Genomic DNA, 19,563 nt, shown 5'->3' with positions numbered 1-19,563 from the left:
CATTGTATATATGAACCACATCTTAATCCAGTCATCTGTTGGAGGGCATCTTGGCTCCTTCCACAATTTGGCTATTGTGGACAATGCTGCTATGAACATTGGGGTGCATATGGCCCTCCTCTTCACTACGTCTGTATCTTTGGGGTAAATACCCAGTAGTGCAATTGCTGGATCATAGGGTACCTCAATTTTTACCTTTTTAAGGGAGGGCTTTAGAGGGGAGGGGTGGGGGATCGGGATAGGCTGGTGATGGGTATTAAGGAGGGCACGTATTGCATGGTGCACTGAGTGTTATACGCAACTAATGAATCATGGAACTTTACATCAAAAACTTGGGATGTACTGTATGGTGACTAACATAATAAAAATTATTATTAAAAAATAAAAAAGAATTCTGCCAATGTAATTTGCTCTATGACTTGCACAAATTATTTATTTTCTATCAGTCTCTTCTGTAAATTAGGGATAATGCCTATTTTACAGAGTTATGATGAATATTAGAGATTATTATGCATATTAGGGATTATGTAAAATTTTTAAAAAGATCTTATTCATTTATTTGAGAAAGAGGGAGAGAGAGAGAGCACAAGCAGGATGGAAGGCAGAGGGAGAAGCAGGTTCTCTGCTGAGCAGGGGCTTGATCCCAGGACCCCAGGATGATGACCTGAGCTGAAGGCAGATGCTTAAGTGACTGAGCCACCCAGGCACCCCATATTAGAGATTATGAATATAAAATTCCTAGTACATGCCTGGCACAACGAGCTAATAAAGCAATAGCTGTTATTGTCATATGCTATCTACATATGCTTTTCAATATTTTCAAACACTTTAATTTAGTTGTCATGTTGTTCCTAAGTGCTCTTTTTTTTAGAGTAAGCATCTACCAATATTTTCTCCTGTGGGCATCCTGGCCTTGGCTATGCTCCAACATACCATGTTTGTAGGACATGGTGACCATAACTGAACAAAGTATTCCAGGTGTGGTCTAACTGCTTCAAAACAAAGACTATAAGCCTCTATTCCCCAGACACTACTCTTCAAGCTGCCTAGAACTCCTTTAGCATATTTGGCAACTGTGTCACATACTGCCTTAGTCCTATGAAAACTTCCAGGTAGTTTTCATGTGTATGAATTTGAAATCTTCTCCATTTTGCACTTGTGTAGAACTTTTTTTTAATTCAAGAATAAAACCTTTTTATTAAGTGAAAGCCTATTATGCATTAGGTATGCTGAGTTCTGTGGACATAGAGATGACTAGAACAAAGTATCAACACACTAGAAATATGAGCTCCACGAGATTGGGTCTATCATGTTCACCAATGAATCCCCATTTCTCAGGATGATGTCTGGACACAGTTATGTGCTTACTGTTCGTTGAACAGATGAATAAAATAGTTTACAATGGAAATTTTTCCTGTAAGTGAAAAAGCATTTCCCTAATTCACTTATTTTATCAATTTGGATATTCTGTACTAGCCATCACTTTTAGCCCAACCCTGGTGTTGAGAGAGTAAGGGAGACCCAATCTCCAAAATAAAATTCTGCTGTCCCTTTCAAGGCCAAACTAAATACGAGCTTTATTTGCTGGATGGCCATTATATCCAACCATTGAAGGCCTTTTGGAAGCACTTTTTGCCCCTTAATGCAACGCTTCCGTCCCACGGTTAACAGGCCATGCCTTCTGAGCCCTAAACACCCAAGAATTTCCGGAGGTGAGTTCTCTCTGGCCCTGACTTCTCGTGGGGGTAGAATAAGATCCTCAGGAGCAGTGTGGGGTGATAGGTTAGAAGGACCTTGAAATTCTGCATTGGTCAGATGCTGCCGGGACGTCTGAGTCCTCTCACAGTTTTTTCCAGTATTTGGGCTACAGGTGAGGCAATGGTCGCCATCTTGATATTAAATGCCAGGCAGGCAGCCACTAGCGTCGCTCGGTAACCACGGAGACACCCGTGCCCCCTCCCGTTTCCCATCCGTAGAGGCTATAAACTACGATTCCCATCAGCCGATTTCCTCTACTCGATGGCGAGTTGTCTGTATTTAGCTTTCGGCCACCGCGACCATGCCGCAGCGAACCGCGGGAATTGCGGTTCGCGTCGAGACCTCACTTTTTGCCGCGGGAAACTCCATCACTACAAATCCCGTGAGCCAGCGGGCTCACGCATGTGCACGGAACAGCGGGTCCTCCCTGGCCCCCTGCTGGTGCCTGAGAGGTAAGAGAGGGCGGGGGGAAGGAAGAGGAGGCGGATCCGGGCGCTGCGTTGGCTGCGGCCTGGCACCAAGGGGGCGGCCCCGGTGGAGTGCAGACCCAGTGGCCCCCGGTGATTATGGACCCAGCCGAGGCGGTGCTGCAGGAAAAAGCGCTCAAGTTTATGGTGAGGAAAAGGCGCAGGCCGGGAGCGGTGGAGGCGGTGGCGTTGGCGACGTCGCTGAGGCTCGGGCCTGGGCCGCCTGCCTGCCGGAGGAGGGGGCAGCGGGATCCTGGGCCGAGGCCGGCGGCGGGGGCAGCTGAAGGGACGGGACGGGAGCTCTAGGGAGGAGGGGAGGGGTGGCTTGCGGAGAGGACCCGGGGGTGGGGGCAACAGCTCCGCCATCTTGTGGATGAGAGGCCAAGTGACAGCGGGAGCTTAATCGGGGAGGGGGCTCTGGGCGGCGCGCGGGGCCCTGGAGGGAAAGGGGCGTGGGGACAGTTACTGAAGAGCGGAGGAAGCCCAGAGGAGAGACGCCGTGAGGTTGCTGGCAGGGCCTTCTCGGTGTCAGGGTTACGGGTAAGGCCCAGCAGAGGAGGTGCGTTCAGGAGTGGGGAAGGGGAACGCGGGAGAGTGGAAGGAGAGATCTAGGGTGGGGGGCAAGGAGGGAACGGGCAAGGCGGGATGCAGATGGATCTAAGGGGTGAAGGAGAGAAAGCCAGGGCAGGTGGGAGACTTGTAGTTCTGTAGAATGTGGGGGTGGGGTGGGAGGAGGGGAGATAGCCTTTGCCTTCAGGGTACAATCCCAGTTTGGCTAAACTAATGTTGGACAAGACAAACTCTGAAAAGGAAGAGGTCTTACTTAGGAGGATCAGGGTTAGGGATGGAGACCTAGGACTATGGTGATAGTCTCTAGGGAAGGAACGGGGTGTTGATGGTGAGCCAGAATTACAGATGTCAGAAAAAGGGCTACATACTCTGCTTTGAAAGGAGAGGCTAAATATTGTAGCGAGGACGAAGTGGTAAAAAGCAAGAGGATCCATCAGGGAAACATGGGTACAGGAGATTGGGGAAAAAATATCTAATAGGGTAAAACAAAACAGTGCTAAATTGTAAAGAAAGTAAAATATGGGTCCTGGTGCTATATCACTTTCTGAGAAAGGAAAGGCCATGGAGATTGCAATCACAAGACTCCTAAGAAGTGATGAGATCAGTGGAGAAATTCAGGCGATAAAGGGGAGATCTAACTAGTGGGGAATAGGAGATGTCAGAATTGGTGGTTACTTACCAGTTTTAGGTTGAAGCACAGTATGAACTTGGATTGGAATTTGTTGGGTATAGTTAAATCCTTTGGAGCCTCGTTCTTTAACTTTGTATCTGCTTTTCTTTTGCTATGCTTGTTTGGCAAATTTGTATAGGCTGATATTTGATGCTTTTAATCTGATGTTTCTTGTATATCTTAGGTGTAAAACCAGGCTTTGTGGTTACAGCTAAAGAATGGTGGAATGCATAGACTGCTATTTTAACAGGTGGCCTTGGGGATATTGATATTATTTGCAGTGGAGTCTTGCTTTTTCAGAAGTAATTGTAACTAGTCACTGCAAATCTCATTTCTTTGATGGTTGTTATTTTGTTTTTGTCTGAAATACCAAAACAAGTCTAAATAAACATGGACACTATCCTGGTTGAAATTTGGCTTTAAACTGCCCCATTTATAAGAATACATCTTCAGAGACTGGTCAAATTTACTAAAACTTTATTTTGTATTAGTGCTTTCAAAAACACCTAACTAAACTTTGAATATATCACTAATAAAATCCCATTAGGCCTGAAGAAGTTTCTTGAGTTTCTGCCAATGTTGAAATTCTAAAATATTAAATTTTTTTGGACTCTAGAAGTAAGTGGAAGTTGCTTGATATTTTACATTATTTTACATTGAATAATCTCTATGCTAAATAACCTGTATGCCAGCTTCTAGATTTAAGTCAGAAAATTGGCAGCTGCTTATTTTTGTTTTTCTACTTAGAGGTTGACTGAGTCCTAATCTTGACACTTATGTCAGATTTATGGAATAATGTGATTTATAGATCATAAAGAGACATTATGAGATCATCTTCTTTACTCTCTATTAGACCTCAGCCTAGGAGCATTCTCAACTACTTGATCTCCACTTTGTACTAGTGAGTTAATGTTTCGATAATGGTCTCCTGATTGAGTTAAAGTGGACCTGGAGAGGCCATGTAGTAGTTTGCAGCTTTTAGGGCACCACACATTATTAAATGTTGAGTCACCTTCCATAGGGAGAAGCCAATTTTTTCTTTAATTTTAGTAACTTTCATTTTTGACCTTGCCTGCTATTTTGGCTACTGCTCGAGAAAAAGGCCAACTGGAAGAGGGTCACCAAGAAGGACACCTTAATAACTGAAGCAGAGAACGGAGAGTTAGAGATTTCATATTTTTCAGCTCAGTCACAGTCTTATTATGAATCTGAGTAAGTTACAAACTTGCCTTTGGTCCCATGTACCCTGCTAACATATGTCTTTACTCAGTTTTGAGATGGGAAGATATTTGTGCTTGCACCAAGTAATTAGTGCACAGTACACATGGAGGAATGATCCTTTTAATCCAACTGAGATTTTTGTATAATGTTTGGCTTTGTTTTGGCCTTACTCCTTTCCTCAATTGTGAATTGTGAATGGCAGTTTTTTTATGGATGCCCTGATTTCCATGGTTTAAGAAAATGCAAAATTTATTTAAAATGCCAGTATGAAATAGATACTGTCTTTCATGAATTTTGCTTATTACAACATTAATGTAGTGCTTTGATTAGGAATTTTATAATAAAATCTTATTAACAAGACTGCTAATTCATAGTTGACCATAGTTCACACACAGTCTAGAGTTAAAATTTACCCTTGGATACTTAGTGAAAAATAGTTTAAGCAGAATGTCTAACTTCTAGAAACAAATGATTTTAAAGCAGTAGTTCACATTAAGTAACCTGTATGCTAATATCTCATTTAGCTCTAGCAGGTCCTCACGCACCTTCCTAACTAATATTTCCTTGGTCAACAAAATTGCAATGCGGAAAAGATAAATGGGACCTGGAAAAGGATCTGAGACGAGACATGAAAGTGATTGAGGGAATGTAGGCACCATTTTATAAGCAGATATTAAAAAAATATAAATGGGGGATAGAAAGATGAGTTGAGGGATGAATTTGAAGTTTATTTTTAAAAATGAACAGGGTAAACCAGTCCCAGAATAATAGATCTGGGGAAACATTTGAAACTTGGATGAAATAATTTAGGGCATATAAAATACTTTTTTATAGAATTGATAAGTGAAATAGTATAAAAGGTAACTTGCAGTGTAACAGACCACCCCACAATTTAGTGGCTTAAACAATTTATTATTTCTCTTAAATTTGTGGTTGATTGATGGTGTTGGCAAGGTGCGGCATAGCTGGAATGTTCAAAATGGCCACATCACGTAGCTGACCACTGGCTGAGAGTTCAGTTAGCCCTAAAGGCCTTCAGTCCTCCTTTATGTGGGCGCGCTGTTCTCCACATGGCCTTTGGATTTACTTAAGCTGGGTGCCTGGATTTTAAGAAGGAGCATTCTAAGAGCTAGGAAATAGAAGGCATTCAGCCAGTTCTCTTATGTCCTTGGATTGGAAGTCTGAGAATGTCACTCTTGGTCAAAGAGAGTAAGGCCAGGCCAGAGTCAGAGGGAGGGGAAATAATCTCTACCTGTAGAGAAGAAGAATGACATGCACAAACAGAGAGGGAAATTGCTGGAGACCATGCCTTTTGAGACTGGCTACCAGGGATGCTATTGTAGTTGGATGTTCATGCTAAAAATACAAATGGGATTACTAAATTTGTGAATAACAACACTGGGCTTACTTTGGAAGCATCTCTTTTTTGAGGTTAACTTCTTAAGAAACTAACATGATCTCCTGCATGACTTGCCTTAATAATGTCACTGCAGAGATAATACTGGGTGAATTAATATGATTCAGTAACTTTTCTTATTTGCTTGAGAAGTGTATGTATCTAAAAGCAAGAATTTGCATTTTAAAGTAAATACTCAGATTTTTCACTGAGATGGACTTTTCTTTGAGTCAGTGAGATTGATTACCAGCTGGTTGGGTGAACATTTGAAACTAGTTCTTAGTTTAAGTTGTCAGAGTTTCTATGTATCTTTTACATGTTCTCAATTTAAATTAGTCTTCAGTTTCTTTTCTGGATATTCTTATATTGGTATTAAGGTATGAAATTATGAATTAGTGATAATTCTTTGTGCTAATTTTTAATTTATGTTTGTAATAGGTGTACATATTATTAGAAGTGAATTATTAGATGTAGAGAAAATTCTACTTTGAATGATTGTCAAATTTTTTATTGCTAAATTAGAAAATGAACTTTTAAAAAAAGATCACTTATTAGTGTATATTATTTGTATAGTGTTTAAATCCTGAAAGAAAGGAAGCAGATGAGGATTTTTTTTTCGCTTGCTAAAGGGAGGTAGGACATGTAAGGTCTTGATCATGTATAGAAAAAATTATTTTATGGTAAATGGCATTACAATAAAAAAGAGAATGAAGAAAGAAAAAAAATCTTTGTGCTATTGAAGTATTTAAAAATCCCATCTACTTTTTTTTTTTAAAGATTTTAGTTTATTTATTTGAGAGAGAGAGAGCGTGCACACAAACGCATGAGACCACAAATGGGGCGAGGGGCAAAAGGAAAGGGGGAAGCAAGCTCCCCTATGAGCAAGGAGTCTGACTGAGCAAGGAGCCTGGTGGGGGGGCTCTATCCCAGAACCCTGGGATCATGACCTGAGCTGAAGGCAGACACTTAACTGAGCCACCCAGGTGCCCCAAATCCCATCTACTTTCTAGCAATATTTTAATATAGCATGGGAAGTGCTTTCTAAGTGTGTATAATAATTCATTGAGGATGAAGTAGAAAATATTTGCCAATGTTTAACAAGTCTGTCACTATAAAGAAACTACTGCTTTCCCTAGTAGTCAATCCAGCATCTGTAAATTGGAAGTAGAGGAGGGAAAAAGTATGGGAAAGTTGCACTGGATCTTACCGTTTTGACTAGTATTCCACAAGATTCACCTTGTACTTTAGGAATCTCTGGATTATTCCCTTTACTTTCCCAAAGCCTAACTGAGACAGAGCTAGAACATTTTACAGAAGGCTCAGAGATAACAAGCGGAATAAATACTGAGAGTAACGTTGACTTAAGACTGTGATTTGTTCTCTGGGACACTACCATCATAGTTCTTGGATTGCCTTCATATGTGGCCAGGGTGGGAGTGGGAAGCAAGGGAGCAAAAGCCACAGAGCCTGGAGAGGATTCCTTCCTCCCTAAGATGAACCTTCTGAATTGGAATTTCCTTCTAAGGTCTTACTCCTTCCTGATTTGGCTCTCCCTTCAGGATATACTTCGCTTCTTACTCCCAAGCTTGTGATCTTACCTGACCTGACTCTGTCAATAATGGGATAATCACAGGAGTGGGAGAGTTGTGTTTTTTTAATTTTTGTTTTTTAAAATATAGTTAGCCATAAGTAGCTAACAGCTATCATTTATTTAGTGTTTACTATGTGCTACTAAATTCTTTTTGTTTGTCTCTCTCTCTCTCTTTTTTTAATCTCTATACCCAGTGTGGGCCTCAAACTCATGACCCCGAGATCAAGCGTTGCATGTTTTATGACTGAGCCAGGCTGGTGCCCCTAAATCCTTTACATATATTATTTCATTTAATCCTTCCGAGAGTAGATTCAGTACTGTTGTTATTCCCATTTTCAGGTGAGGAGACTGATTCCAGAGAGAATAAGTAACTTGTACAAAGTCACTCTGTTAGCAAGGAGCCTGACATCAAACCCATGCAGTCTGACCCAGTACCCTGACTTACATTATATTTAATCCTTGAAGAGCAGAGGAACAATGGAATATGATGGCATATTTCTTTGCTAGTCACATGATGGCTAGAGTGGAAGAGTTACTGTCCAGATTTACATGTAGATTTTCTAATCTTTTGAATTATTGAGGAAATGGAATAAGACTTTATAGTTGTCACAGTATCATTGTATCAGTCAGCTATTGCTGACTAATAAAACCCACAAAATATCATGGCATACAATGATAGACATTTATTCTCAGGAGTGTGTGGATTTGCTAAGTATTGGATGGTATAGACTGGGCTTAGTTGGGTGACTCTGGACTTGGCTGCTCACTGAGAACTGTTACATATGATATTCTGGGACTCAGACTAAAGAAATAGTGACTTATCAGGCTAAGCTCTTACAGCTACAGCAAAGGCACAAGAGAGCAAGTCCAGTCATTCAGGTACCTTTCAGTCATTGGGTCCTGTCACACCTGCCAGTATTCCATTAACCAAAGCAAGTCACATGGGTGTGCCCAGAGTCAAAGGGCAGGGAAGTATACTCTGCCCATAGAAGGCGTGGGGGAGGGAGTAACTTGTATGATAATGTACTATAGTAACAATTGTCTATAATGTAATTTAGTATACTTGATTTATAGAAGAATGATGAAGGGCTTACTGTGACGGCTATTATGCTTTCATTCCGCTTATTGTTGTGCTGTCCTGACTAGCACTTTCTCACTTTGGTTACTGAAAAACACCCTTGGGTTGGATACTTTTAGAATCACTATTTAATATAGCAGGTATCTTTGCATCATGTTATTAAAAAAAAAAAAGGCATAAAGAAGCAGTTAGATCCTTGACATTAATCCACAGTGATGCCTTGAAAAGTTCATCAGTATTACAAGCTATTCTTCTGTCCTTGGGAAGGATAAAGTTGATGTCATTCCAATGGCATTTGTAACAGAATTTGAACTATAACAGAATTTGAATCAAGGTCATACGTAATGCTCTAACAACTCCCTTGGTAGCAGGTGTAGAGCTCTTAAATCCCTTCTCTGCACCTAAATTTGAGGCTGCAAAAATATGGTACTGATATTTTCAGATGTCTGGGGGACGTTCAGGCTTTCACTGGAAAGTCATGGAAACAGACATCCAGGAATTTCAGCACGTGGATAATACTTTTGGAACACAGATGCGCAAATCCTTGTACTCGGGAACTAACACATTAACACTAAGCTATTAGTGGTTATTTGTGAATTGTTGGGTTATGGGTAATATTTCAAAATATTTAACGGCATCTGAAAATGTGCTAGTAAACACACACAAAAGCATTACTTAGGTGATTTTTCTTTTCTTTGGCTTCTTTAATGTTTTCTAGATTTTCTACAGTGAATATTGTTTTTCGTCAGAAAAACTTAAATTTAGTATATTGAGTGTATATATTTAAAAAATTAGTACCCCAAATGAAGACCCGCATTTAATCATGGACTGCAGTATACCCAAACTAATTTTCTTAACTGGAACATGGGCCATTGTTAGTCTAACCTGCTTGAAAAGGTTCTCTTTTTTTCCCCTTCTCAGTTCATTTTAAATTGTGAATTGCCATGTGTAATGTGTTAATTGATCAATTACACCATTAAACTCCTATATGTATCCAAGATTTTCATTGGGAATTTAGAACTGTATGTTCCTAAATTGCTGGAGCACTGCATTTTCCTTTTAAATAGTACTTGGCAAAATCAGTGGGTTGACGACTGAAAATGAGGCCATGATAGTTGGCATGAATGTGATTTGATAAAAATGTGAACATAAACTGAGTTGCAAAACATCGTGTTACATGTGGAGGGAGATGGTTATGGGGGCAGGAGGGGATGAAGATACAAAATTAAATAAAACTCTGTCTCCTCTAGAACTTCACGATCTATCGAGAAGATAGGAATTTATAGTATTTCTTAAGGCACAGTAAGTGCCAAAATAGAGGCACAAAGTGCTATAGAAGTTAACAGAAGGGAAATCAGTTCTAAGTGGAGAGATCTTTGGATGCTTTGTGGGAGAAGAAAGCTTCATATTGGAATTTGTAGAATAGATAGGTTTTGATAGACTTGTTTTTGAGGTGGGCAGTTCCAAGAAGAGGGAGTTGTTTGGGTAAAGGCCAGAAAATCAAGAGATGGGCAGGCACGGGTTGAGTAGATAGATATGACTTGAACATAAGGTGCATAGCAGACAAGAAAGAAAAGAAGGACTGAGGACTGGGGAGTTTGGACTGAACCCAGTTTGTATTGAAAAATAATATTCTAGTGTACTTTGTGAATGTACCTGTCTTTGTAAGCTTTTTAGAGAAGTAATTATACAAAAAGTGTACAAATCATGAGTATATAGCTCATTAAAATTTTACCTAATGATCACTTCTGTGTAAGTATTATCTAATACCTATAGGTTAGTTTTACTTTTATTTGTATTTAACCTCATATATATGGAATCATTCCAGTATATATACTTCAGTTTCTGGCTGCTTTTGTCCCACATTGTTTGTAAGATGATATATTCACATTGTTTTTTTGGGTGTAATATGTTCATTCTCTTTGCTGTGTGGTGTTCCACAAGTGTGAATATACTTCATATTTTTAGCCATTCTATTGTTGATGGACATTTGGGTTATTTCCAGTTTTTGGCTACTGTGAATTGTGCTGTTATGAATAATCTTGTATGTGTCTCTGCTTGAACGTATGTACATATCTGTTGGGTGTATATCTAGGAGTAGGATTACTAGGTCATCGAGTATGAGATGTTTAGCTTTAATAGGTACGATGAAACTGTTTTCCATCTTGCGCTTCCTACAGCAGCGTATGAGAGTTCCAGTTGCTGTTGCTGCATGTTCTTGTAATGTTCACTTGATGTTGTCTGTCTTTTTTAGTTTAGCCAGACTAGTAGATGAATGGTACTCTCTCACTGCTTTAATTTGCGTTTCCTTAGTGACCATTGTAATCAAACACCTTTTTAGGTTTATTGGCCATTTATTTATTTGTTTGTTTGAGAGAGAGAGGGGTGGGGTGGAGGGAGGGAGAGGGAGAGAGAATCCTAAGCATGCTCTGCACCCGGACATGGGGCTCCATCTTAAAACCCTGAGATCATGACCTGTATTAGCTCTTTAAATATATTCTATTGTGAAGTGTCAATTTAAGCCTTGGTCATCTTTTTTAAATTGGATTGTCTGCTTTTTTTTTTTAAATTGATTTGTTCCTTATATTCTGAAAAATACAAATCTTTCATCGAGGATATGGTGTCTTTTTAGGAACAGAATGTTTTGTTTCAGACTTTTTCATTTGAGGGATCAGGAAAAATTTCACAAGGTTTTGTACTACTTAAATAGTATTCACAGGATTAGCAGGGCTTTTTTTTTTTTTTTTTTACATATCAATAGCTTAAAAAGAATGATTGCAATTAGCACCATCACTTTATAAAAGAAAGAAAGAGCTCCTAATGCCACAAAAGTAGCAAGGATATAATCTCAGAATAAAGGAAACTCTTTGGGGTAGGCAGAGTAATCATCCCCTGCCCCACCAATCCCAAGTGTCTGTGAATATGTTAAATTACATGAGGAATTAAGATAACAGATGGAATTAAGGTTGCTAATCAGCTGACTTTAAAATAGGGAGGTTATCTGGATTATTTGTGTTGGACCCAGTGTTAATCACAAGGGACCCTAAATGTGTAAGAGGAAGGCAGAAGAAACTAACAGTCTTTCTCCAGAGAAAATAGTTACACCTAATTGGAGTGTGTATGCTGTTATGCGTGCGCGCACACACACGCACACACACACACACACACACAGACATTTAATATCAGTATCTTTATGTTTAGTGTTTGGTAACCACCAGTGCAGCAATCCTTTCTCTTTCTCTTAACATTTTATTTTGAATTAATCTTAGAATTACAGAAGAGTTTCAGGTAAAACACAAATAATATTTTTTCCTGAATTGTTTGAGTGTAAGTTGTCATGTCACTAAATGCTCCAATGTGTATTTTCTATAAATCGAGGTCATTCTACATAATAGTAATACAACTGTCAAAATTCAGAAATTAACATACAGTACAATTACATATATAACCCCAGACCCCATTCAAACTTTTCCAGTTGTTCAGTAATGTTCTTTATAGCAAAAGGATCCAATCCAGAATCGCATATCGAATTTAGTTGTCATGTCTCTTTAGTCTCCGTCAGTGTAGAACAATAGTTCATTAGTTTTTCTTCGACTCTCATGACTGTCCTCAATTTGGGTTTATCTGAGTTTTCCTCATGATTGGATCCAGGTTATCTATTTTTGGCAGAAATACCACAGAAGCGATGCTGTAGTTTTACTCCTTGCTTCCTATCAGGTGACACATGATTTTTGTCTTACAATTTTGTTCACTTGATTAAGGTGGCATCTGGCAGTTTCTTCTTTAAAATATGTTTTTCTTGGGGCTCCTGGGTGGCTCAGTTGTTAAGCGTCTGCCTTTGGCTCAGGGCGTGATCCCAGGGTCCTGGGATTGAGCCCCGCATCGGGCTCCCCGCTCCACTGGGAGCCTGCTTCTTCCTCTCCCACTCCCCCTGCTTGTGTTCCCTCTCTTGCTGGCTGTCTCTCTCTCTGTCAAATAAATAAATAAAATCTTTAAAAATAAATAACTAAAATACGTTTTTCTCTTTGTAATAAATATTTAATGGAAAGGTACTTTGAAACCAGGTGACTATCCTATCCTTCATCAGATTTTCAGTCTATTATAATGGAATAGGCTTATGAATTCCTGTTTTATTTGATGGGTTATAATCCAATACTGTCATTTATTTTGATGCTTAAATTGTTCCATATTTGGGCAGTGCTCTCAAGCTGCTTTGTCTTTTTGATGTCATTCTTTGAGCATTTTCTTATTTTCTGGTATAAGAAGATACTCTTGTATTTAAAAGGGCTCATTTTGTATCCCCCCCCACTGCCGCCCCCAGCCCTGGAATCACTGATTTCTCTTGTGTGTTTTTTGTTTGTTTGTTTGTTTTTTAAGTAGAGAATGATATTTAGAAGTCAAGATCTGGGTGTTAGGTGTGCTTATTGCTGTTGGGGTGTCACTGTTCCCAGGTCCTCTTACGGGACAGAGGTAGGGAATATATGTATGTGTAAAAATGCACACATGCATTTATATCACCATTTTAATTTTATCTACATATTTATTTAAAGCCATGAGTTCACACTGATATCTCCAGTTCTAGTCTAACACCACAGGGTTCATTCATTAATTTCCTTTCCATAATTATTACTCCCTTTTCTGACAGTCACTTGATTCTCATTATCCTCAATGTATTTTATTACTCACCTTCCTTGTATGTGACCAGTCTCTCCTGTTGCTGCTGTTCCTGACCTCTACCACATGGATGCCATCCTCACCTTAATCAGGCTCCAAAATCCCATATCAGGCTGCTGCCCCTGCTCCCTGTTTGAACATCTTTCTCACTTCAGGATCTGATACCTTGCACTAGTTGTTCTTCTCAGTCCATTTGGACTCCAGCACCCTGTGCAGGACTGCCAAGGCTGGCATATTCCTGTATGGACATCCTTTTTATCCTGCTAGGGCTCTGACCTCCTGCAGTAGATCACTGCTGATTCTACCACCCCATCTTGTGTAGACACCTATTTTCCTTGGCTCTAACTGAACTGAATACACATTTTTTCTCTTGCAAAACTCAAACCCTGTACCTGTTAAACAACAACTCTCCATTTCCCTCTCCCCCCAGCCTCTGACAACCACCATTCTGCTTTGTTTCAGTGAATTTGACTACTCTAGATACCTCATAAGTGGAATCATATAGTATTTGTCTTTTTGTGAGTGGCTTATTTTTCTTAGCACAATGTCCTCAAGCTTCATCCATGTTGTAGAATGTGTCAGAATTTCCTTCCTTTTTGAGGCTGAATAATAGTTCATCATATTTAAACATCACATTTTATCCATTAATCTCTTGCCACACTTGGGATCCTTCCACCTTTTGGCAGTTGTGAATAATGCTATAAACACGAGTCTACAGATATCTCTTTAAGACCCTGACAAGCTTTATTGTTTTACCTTTTACAATTAGATCTACACTCCATCTGGAATTAATTAATTAATGTTTGGTGTGAGGTGGAGGACAGAATTCAGTTTTTGTTTTTTAAATCCAGTTGATCCAGTGACATTTGTTGAAAAGATGATTCTTTCTCTGTTGCATTGCAGGGGCACTTTTGCCATATACCACCTGTTTATATATATGTGTGGGCCTATTTTTAGGACTCTGTTCTGTTCCATTGTTCTGTTTATTCTTGTGCCAATATCATACTTTCTTAATTAATGTATTTTTATACCAGTTTTTGATGTCATATGGTATATGTCCTTCAGCTGCCCACCCCCCTCAAGATTGCATTGGCTGTTCTTGGCCCTTTGCATTTCCATATATTTTGGAATCTGCTTGTTAATGTCCACAAAACATGCTGCTATGGTTTTTATTGGCATTGTGTTAAATTTCTATATAAGTTTGGGTAGAATTGAGATCGTAACACTACTGAGTTCTACAATCCATGAAAATGGTGTGTCTTTCCATTTATTTGTGTCTTTAATTTCTCTGTGTAGAGGTCTTTGTACATTTTTTGTTAGATTTATTCCTAGTTATTTGTTGCTTTTAGATGCTGGGTTTTTTTAGATGGTATTTTTAAAATTTAATTCTCTATTTGTTGCTGATAGTGCAAAGGTTTTTAATCTGAGGTCCATAGTCCCCATTCAACATATAAACTCGTGCAAGTACTTTTTTCTGAAGGGTTGTAATTCACATCTGAATCTGATTCCCACTGAGGGCACTAACAACAAAGATTAAAGACCATTGTAGTGGTTTCACTTAGAGTGGATTGGACTAGGGAGGAGGGAATAGATAGAGGCAGAGGCCACTTAAAGGTTGTATAATAGTCCAGGCAAGAAGCCATGTAGGCTTGAGCCAGAGTGGTAAGTATGGAAAGAAGGAAAGACATTTAAGGAATATTCTTGAGATAGAATGAGTAAGGTTTGCCTAGAGTAGAATAGGAGAAGTAAAGAAAAAGAGAGAAGAATAAAAAAGTTGTTAGGCATGATCCGGGGCAATTAGATAAAGGGAACGTTGTCATAGTATAGGGAAATGAGCATTTGGTGGGTAAAGATGTTGGAAGAGTCCCTAATTTTAACAAGGAGACTAAATTTAAGATATGTTCGTATAGATAAAAATGGGCATAATGATATAATATTTGGGATTTGCCTTGGAATTTGGAAGGTGGAAAGCTGAGTGATAGGAATTAATTATATACTATTCCATACTTTTCTGTGTATGTAAAAGTATCCATAATAACAGGTTAAAAGAGAAAGCTTTATCCACATAGAGAGTGAGCCAAATTGAAGTTCTTTGGCCCACTCAGCTCTGCTTCCTATGTGATGGAAAGATCACGATTCTTCTAAAATGTTTTTGGTTTTTGAGTAATTTCATGATCACTGTCTCATACTGGCGACACTGTTTTATCAAGATAAGCCAGATAAGGAAGCACAAAGCTACAGAGTGAGGTAGGCTAAGTGCTTGGATCTGGCTAGGAGTTAAGGGGAGGAAATTTAGCTAGGCAGATGGAACATGGCATCTGTTGGCAACTCAACCAGATTTGTGGACTCAGGGAAGTTTAGCAATGGCAGGATATTCTTTTTTTTTTTTTTTTTAATATTTTATTTATTTATCTCACACCATACACAAAGATAAACTCCAAATGGATGAAAGACCTCGATGTGAGACAGGAATCCATCAAAATCCTAGAGGAGAGCATAGGCAGCAACCTCTACGACATCGGCCACAGCAACCTTTTTCATGACACATCTCCAAAGGCAAGAGAAACAAAAGATAAAATGAACTTGTGGGACTTCATCAAGATAAAAAGCTTCTGCACAGCCAAGGAAACAGTAAAAAAAAACTAAGAGGCAGCCCATGGAATGGGAGAATATATTTGCAAATGACACTACAGATAAAAGACTGGTATCCAAGATCTACAAAGAACTTCTCAAACTCAATACACAAGAAACAAATAAACAAATCATAAAATGGGCAGAAGATATGAACAGACACTTTTCCAGTGAAGACATACAAATGGCTAACAGACACAGAAAAATGTTCAAAATCATTAGCCATCAGGGAAATTCAAATCAAAACCACACGAGATACCACCTTACGCCAGTTAGAATGGCAAAAATTGACAAGGCAGGAAACAGCAATTGCTTGAGAGGATGTGGAGAAAGGGGATCCCTCCTACATTGTTGGTGGGAATGCAAGTTGGTACAGCCACTCTGGAAAACAGTGTGGAGGTCCCTTAAAAAGTTAAAAATTGAGCTACCCTATGATCCAGCCATTGCACTACTGGGTATCTACCCCAAAGATACAGACGTAGTGAAGAGAAAGGCCATATGCACCCCAATGTTCATAGCAGCATTGTCCACAATAGCTAAATTGTGGGAGGAACTGAGATGCCCTTCAACAGATGACTGGATTAAGAAGTTGTGGTCCATATATACAATAGAATATTACTCAGCTATTAGAAAGAACGATTTTTCAACATTTGCTGCAACATGGATGGCACTGGAGGAGATAATGCTAAGTGAAATAAGTCAAGCAGAGAAAGACAATTATATGATTTCTCTTATCTATGGAACATAAGAACTAGGAAGATCGGTAGGAGAAGAAAGGGATAAAGAAAGGGGGGGTAATCAGAAGGGGGAATGAAGCGTGAGAGACTATGGACTCTGAGAAACAAACTGAGGGCTTCGGAGGGGAGGGGGGTGGGGGAATGGGATAGGCTGGTGATGGGTAGTAAGGAGGGCACGTATTGCATGGTGCACTGGGTGTTATACGCAACTAATGCATCATCGAACTTTACATCAAAAACCAGAGATGTACTGTATGGTGACTAACATAATATAATAAAAAAATATTATTTAAAAAAAAGATTTTATTTATTTGCGAGAGAGACAGAGAGAGCACAAGCAGGGGAAGAGGCAGAGGGAGAGGGAGAAGCATACTCCCTGCTGAGCTGGGAGCCTCACGTGGGGCTTGATCCCAGGACCTGGAGATCATGACCTGAGCCGAAGGCAGATGCTTAGCCATCTGAACCATCCAGGCACCCCAGGGCACGATATTCTTTCACGGGGAGAATAGTGACAAGGAATCTGGGTGCAGATATTCTGGGGAGTTAGGCAGACAGCATCAGTAAGTACTGAAAACAGGTAGCAAGGACCCTGATTAAAGTTTGGGATCAAAAGTCAAACTGGAATACCCAGCAAGGAACTAAAGAATTCATTCATTCAGTTCATTTATTCATTCAACCTGTAGTCGTTACTGCCTGCTGCAATTGTCCTATACTTTACCATGCATAAGAATTATTTGGAGAGAATGTTAAAATACAGTGCAGATTCTCAGGTCCTCTCCCTCCACTTTTAACTTGGTAGATTCAAGAATTTGCATGTTTAACAAGCATCTCAGTGTTTCTGATAGAGATATTTCTCAGATTAGGTTTGACAAAATGTCTAGTCCACTGCGTCCTGGCCAGTGTACCAATAAAGAGGGAGTAGGGGAATATTGTGGCTAGCACCAAAATAAAAGGTGAAGCCTTGTACGTGGGGAACATAGCAGGAAGGAACTGAGCTAACAAATCAAGAGTGAAGGCATGTGGTAATCATTTTGTAATACAATATGTGTATATTAAGTCAACATATTGTAAACCTTAAACTTGCACAGTTTTATATGCCAGTTATATCTTAATAAAGCTGGTAGGGGGGAAGAGTGAGGTCATAATGACACAAACCTCATGGCAGAGGCTTAGAATCTCTTTGAATTCTAATGGATTAGTAGGTTTCTTTCTTTTTCTTTTCTTTTTTTTTAAAAAGATTTTATTTATTTATTTGACAGAGAGAGAGACAGCCAGCGAGAGAGGGAACACAAGCAGGGGGAGTGGGAGAGGGAGAAGCAGGCTTCCAGTGGAGGAGCCTGATGTGGGCTCGATCCCAGAATGCCAGGATCACACCCTGAGCGGAAGGCAGACGCTTAAAGACTGAGCCACCCAGTCGCCCCTGTACCATTTTTTTTAAATTGAAGAATAGTTGACATACAATATTATTAGTTTCAGGTGTACAACATAGTGATTTGATATTTACATAATACAGTGTGGTTATCACAATAAATCTGATTGCAGTCTGTCACAATACAAAGTTGTTACGGTATTAGTGACTTTATTTCCTATGCTGTACATTACATTCCTTTGCCTTTTTTATTTTATAACTGGAAGATTGTACCTCTTAATCCCCCTCCCCTACTGCATCTGTGACTGTCCCATTTTGCATTCCCACAGCAAGGTATGAAAGTTCTGGTTGCTCACTGTTTTTTATTTTAGCCATTTAGATAGGTGTATAGTAATATATTATTGTGGTTTTAATTTGCATTTTCCTGGTGAAAGCTTCAGTTCTTGATGACTTTATCTGTTGGGATCAAACATAAAAGATAATCATCAAAAGAATCAGAGAAATAGTCATCAGAATATGCCTTAAATTTAGCATTCTATGAAAGATATTCTGTGAATAGTTAAATTCACAGTTTGTGCAATTCACTGTTTGTGCAAATAAATATTCATGGTTTTAATTAAGAATGGGGTACTCTGAAACCTATCTGTAAAGTCTCAAGTAAGCCCTGTGACAGTGAGAAAGAGAGAACATTTTTTCCTGTTGGCCTTTGGTCTTATATAGAACACTTGGTGGGTTTTAATAAACTGAGGAGATAAGCAAGTGAAAAATAAAAATACCTGGTCAACCTATAATTTTTAAAAATAAAGCAAAATAAGCGAGAAACACTTGTGGTCATCATGATCAGTATTCACTGATCTCATACTGGTAACATAGGTCAGTGGTATGATTTTGAACAACTTGCTTATTCAGGGAAATAATTTAGATAAAGGAAAAAAGGATATTCCCTTGAGTAATGATATTTGACCCTCTCCAGCTTCTTCTCCCTTTTTTATAAATCATCCCAAGCGGCGGTCTGTATTATAAGAAGCAAACCAAATGATTGCTAATTAAATGTTTAGTGTTTATTTTAGTTGGTTATTAGTTTGAGGTCAGATTTGTTTAATGAATAAATATGGAAGAGTTATGGGTTTTTTTACATTTTGGACAAATGCTTGATGATCATTGGTATGTTATTCTATTTCATGAGGCTGGAATGTAATTTCCTTATTTTTAATGACTGTAGAAGTTTAGTTATTGGCTCTTTGTTTTGATGTTGTTAGGCATGTGAGTACTTTCTTTGTTACCAAGTCCTCAGTTAGGAAATAGCTTCCTGATTATAACTTATTTTCCTGGGAAAATATAGTCCACTTCAAAGCAGTTTCCAGTAATATATTGCCGCAGAAATAGACTGTCAAGTAGTGA

At 39.1% G+C, this 19,563-nt stretch overlaps 1 protein-coding gene across 6 annotated transcripts in view; it reads left to right on the top strand.

Moving 5' to 3' along the window:
* Positions 1–2,198: 2,198 nt before the first annotated feature.
* Positions 2,199–19,563, top strand: part of BTRC (beta-transducin repeat containing E3 ubiquitin protein ligase) — a 171,391-nt gene continuing 154,026 nt past the window's right edge. For 2 of the 6 annotated variants that reach the window (XM_026493928.3, XM_026493925.3), the window contains exon 1: positions 2,212–2,372. In XM_026493928.3, coding sequence (XP_026349713.1) covers positions 2,325–2,372 — 48 coding nt within the window. In that variant the 5' untranslated portion in view covers positions 2,212–2,324. Of the gene's footprint in view, positions 2,373–19,563 lie in introns of all 6 variants that reach the window. The other 4 variants (XM_057308816.1, XM_057308815.1, XM_026493923.4 and 1 more) reach the window with 3 other exon arrangements.

The sequence above is a fragment of the Ursus arctos genome, unplaced genomic scaffold, assembly GCF_023065955.2.
Source record: "Ursus arctos isolate Adak ecotype North America unplaced genomic scaffold, UrsArc2.0 scaffold_7, whole genome shotgun sequence".
NCBI classification, from domain to species: Eukaryota; Metazoa; Chordata; class Mammalia; order Carnivora; family Ursidae; genus Ursus; species Ursus arctos.
The sequence above is the reverse complement of the archived record's forward strand: the minus strand, read 5'-3'. Positions and strand labels throughout refer to the sequence as shown.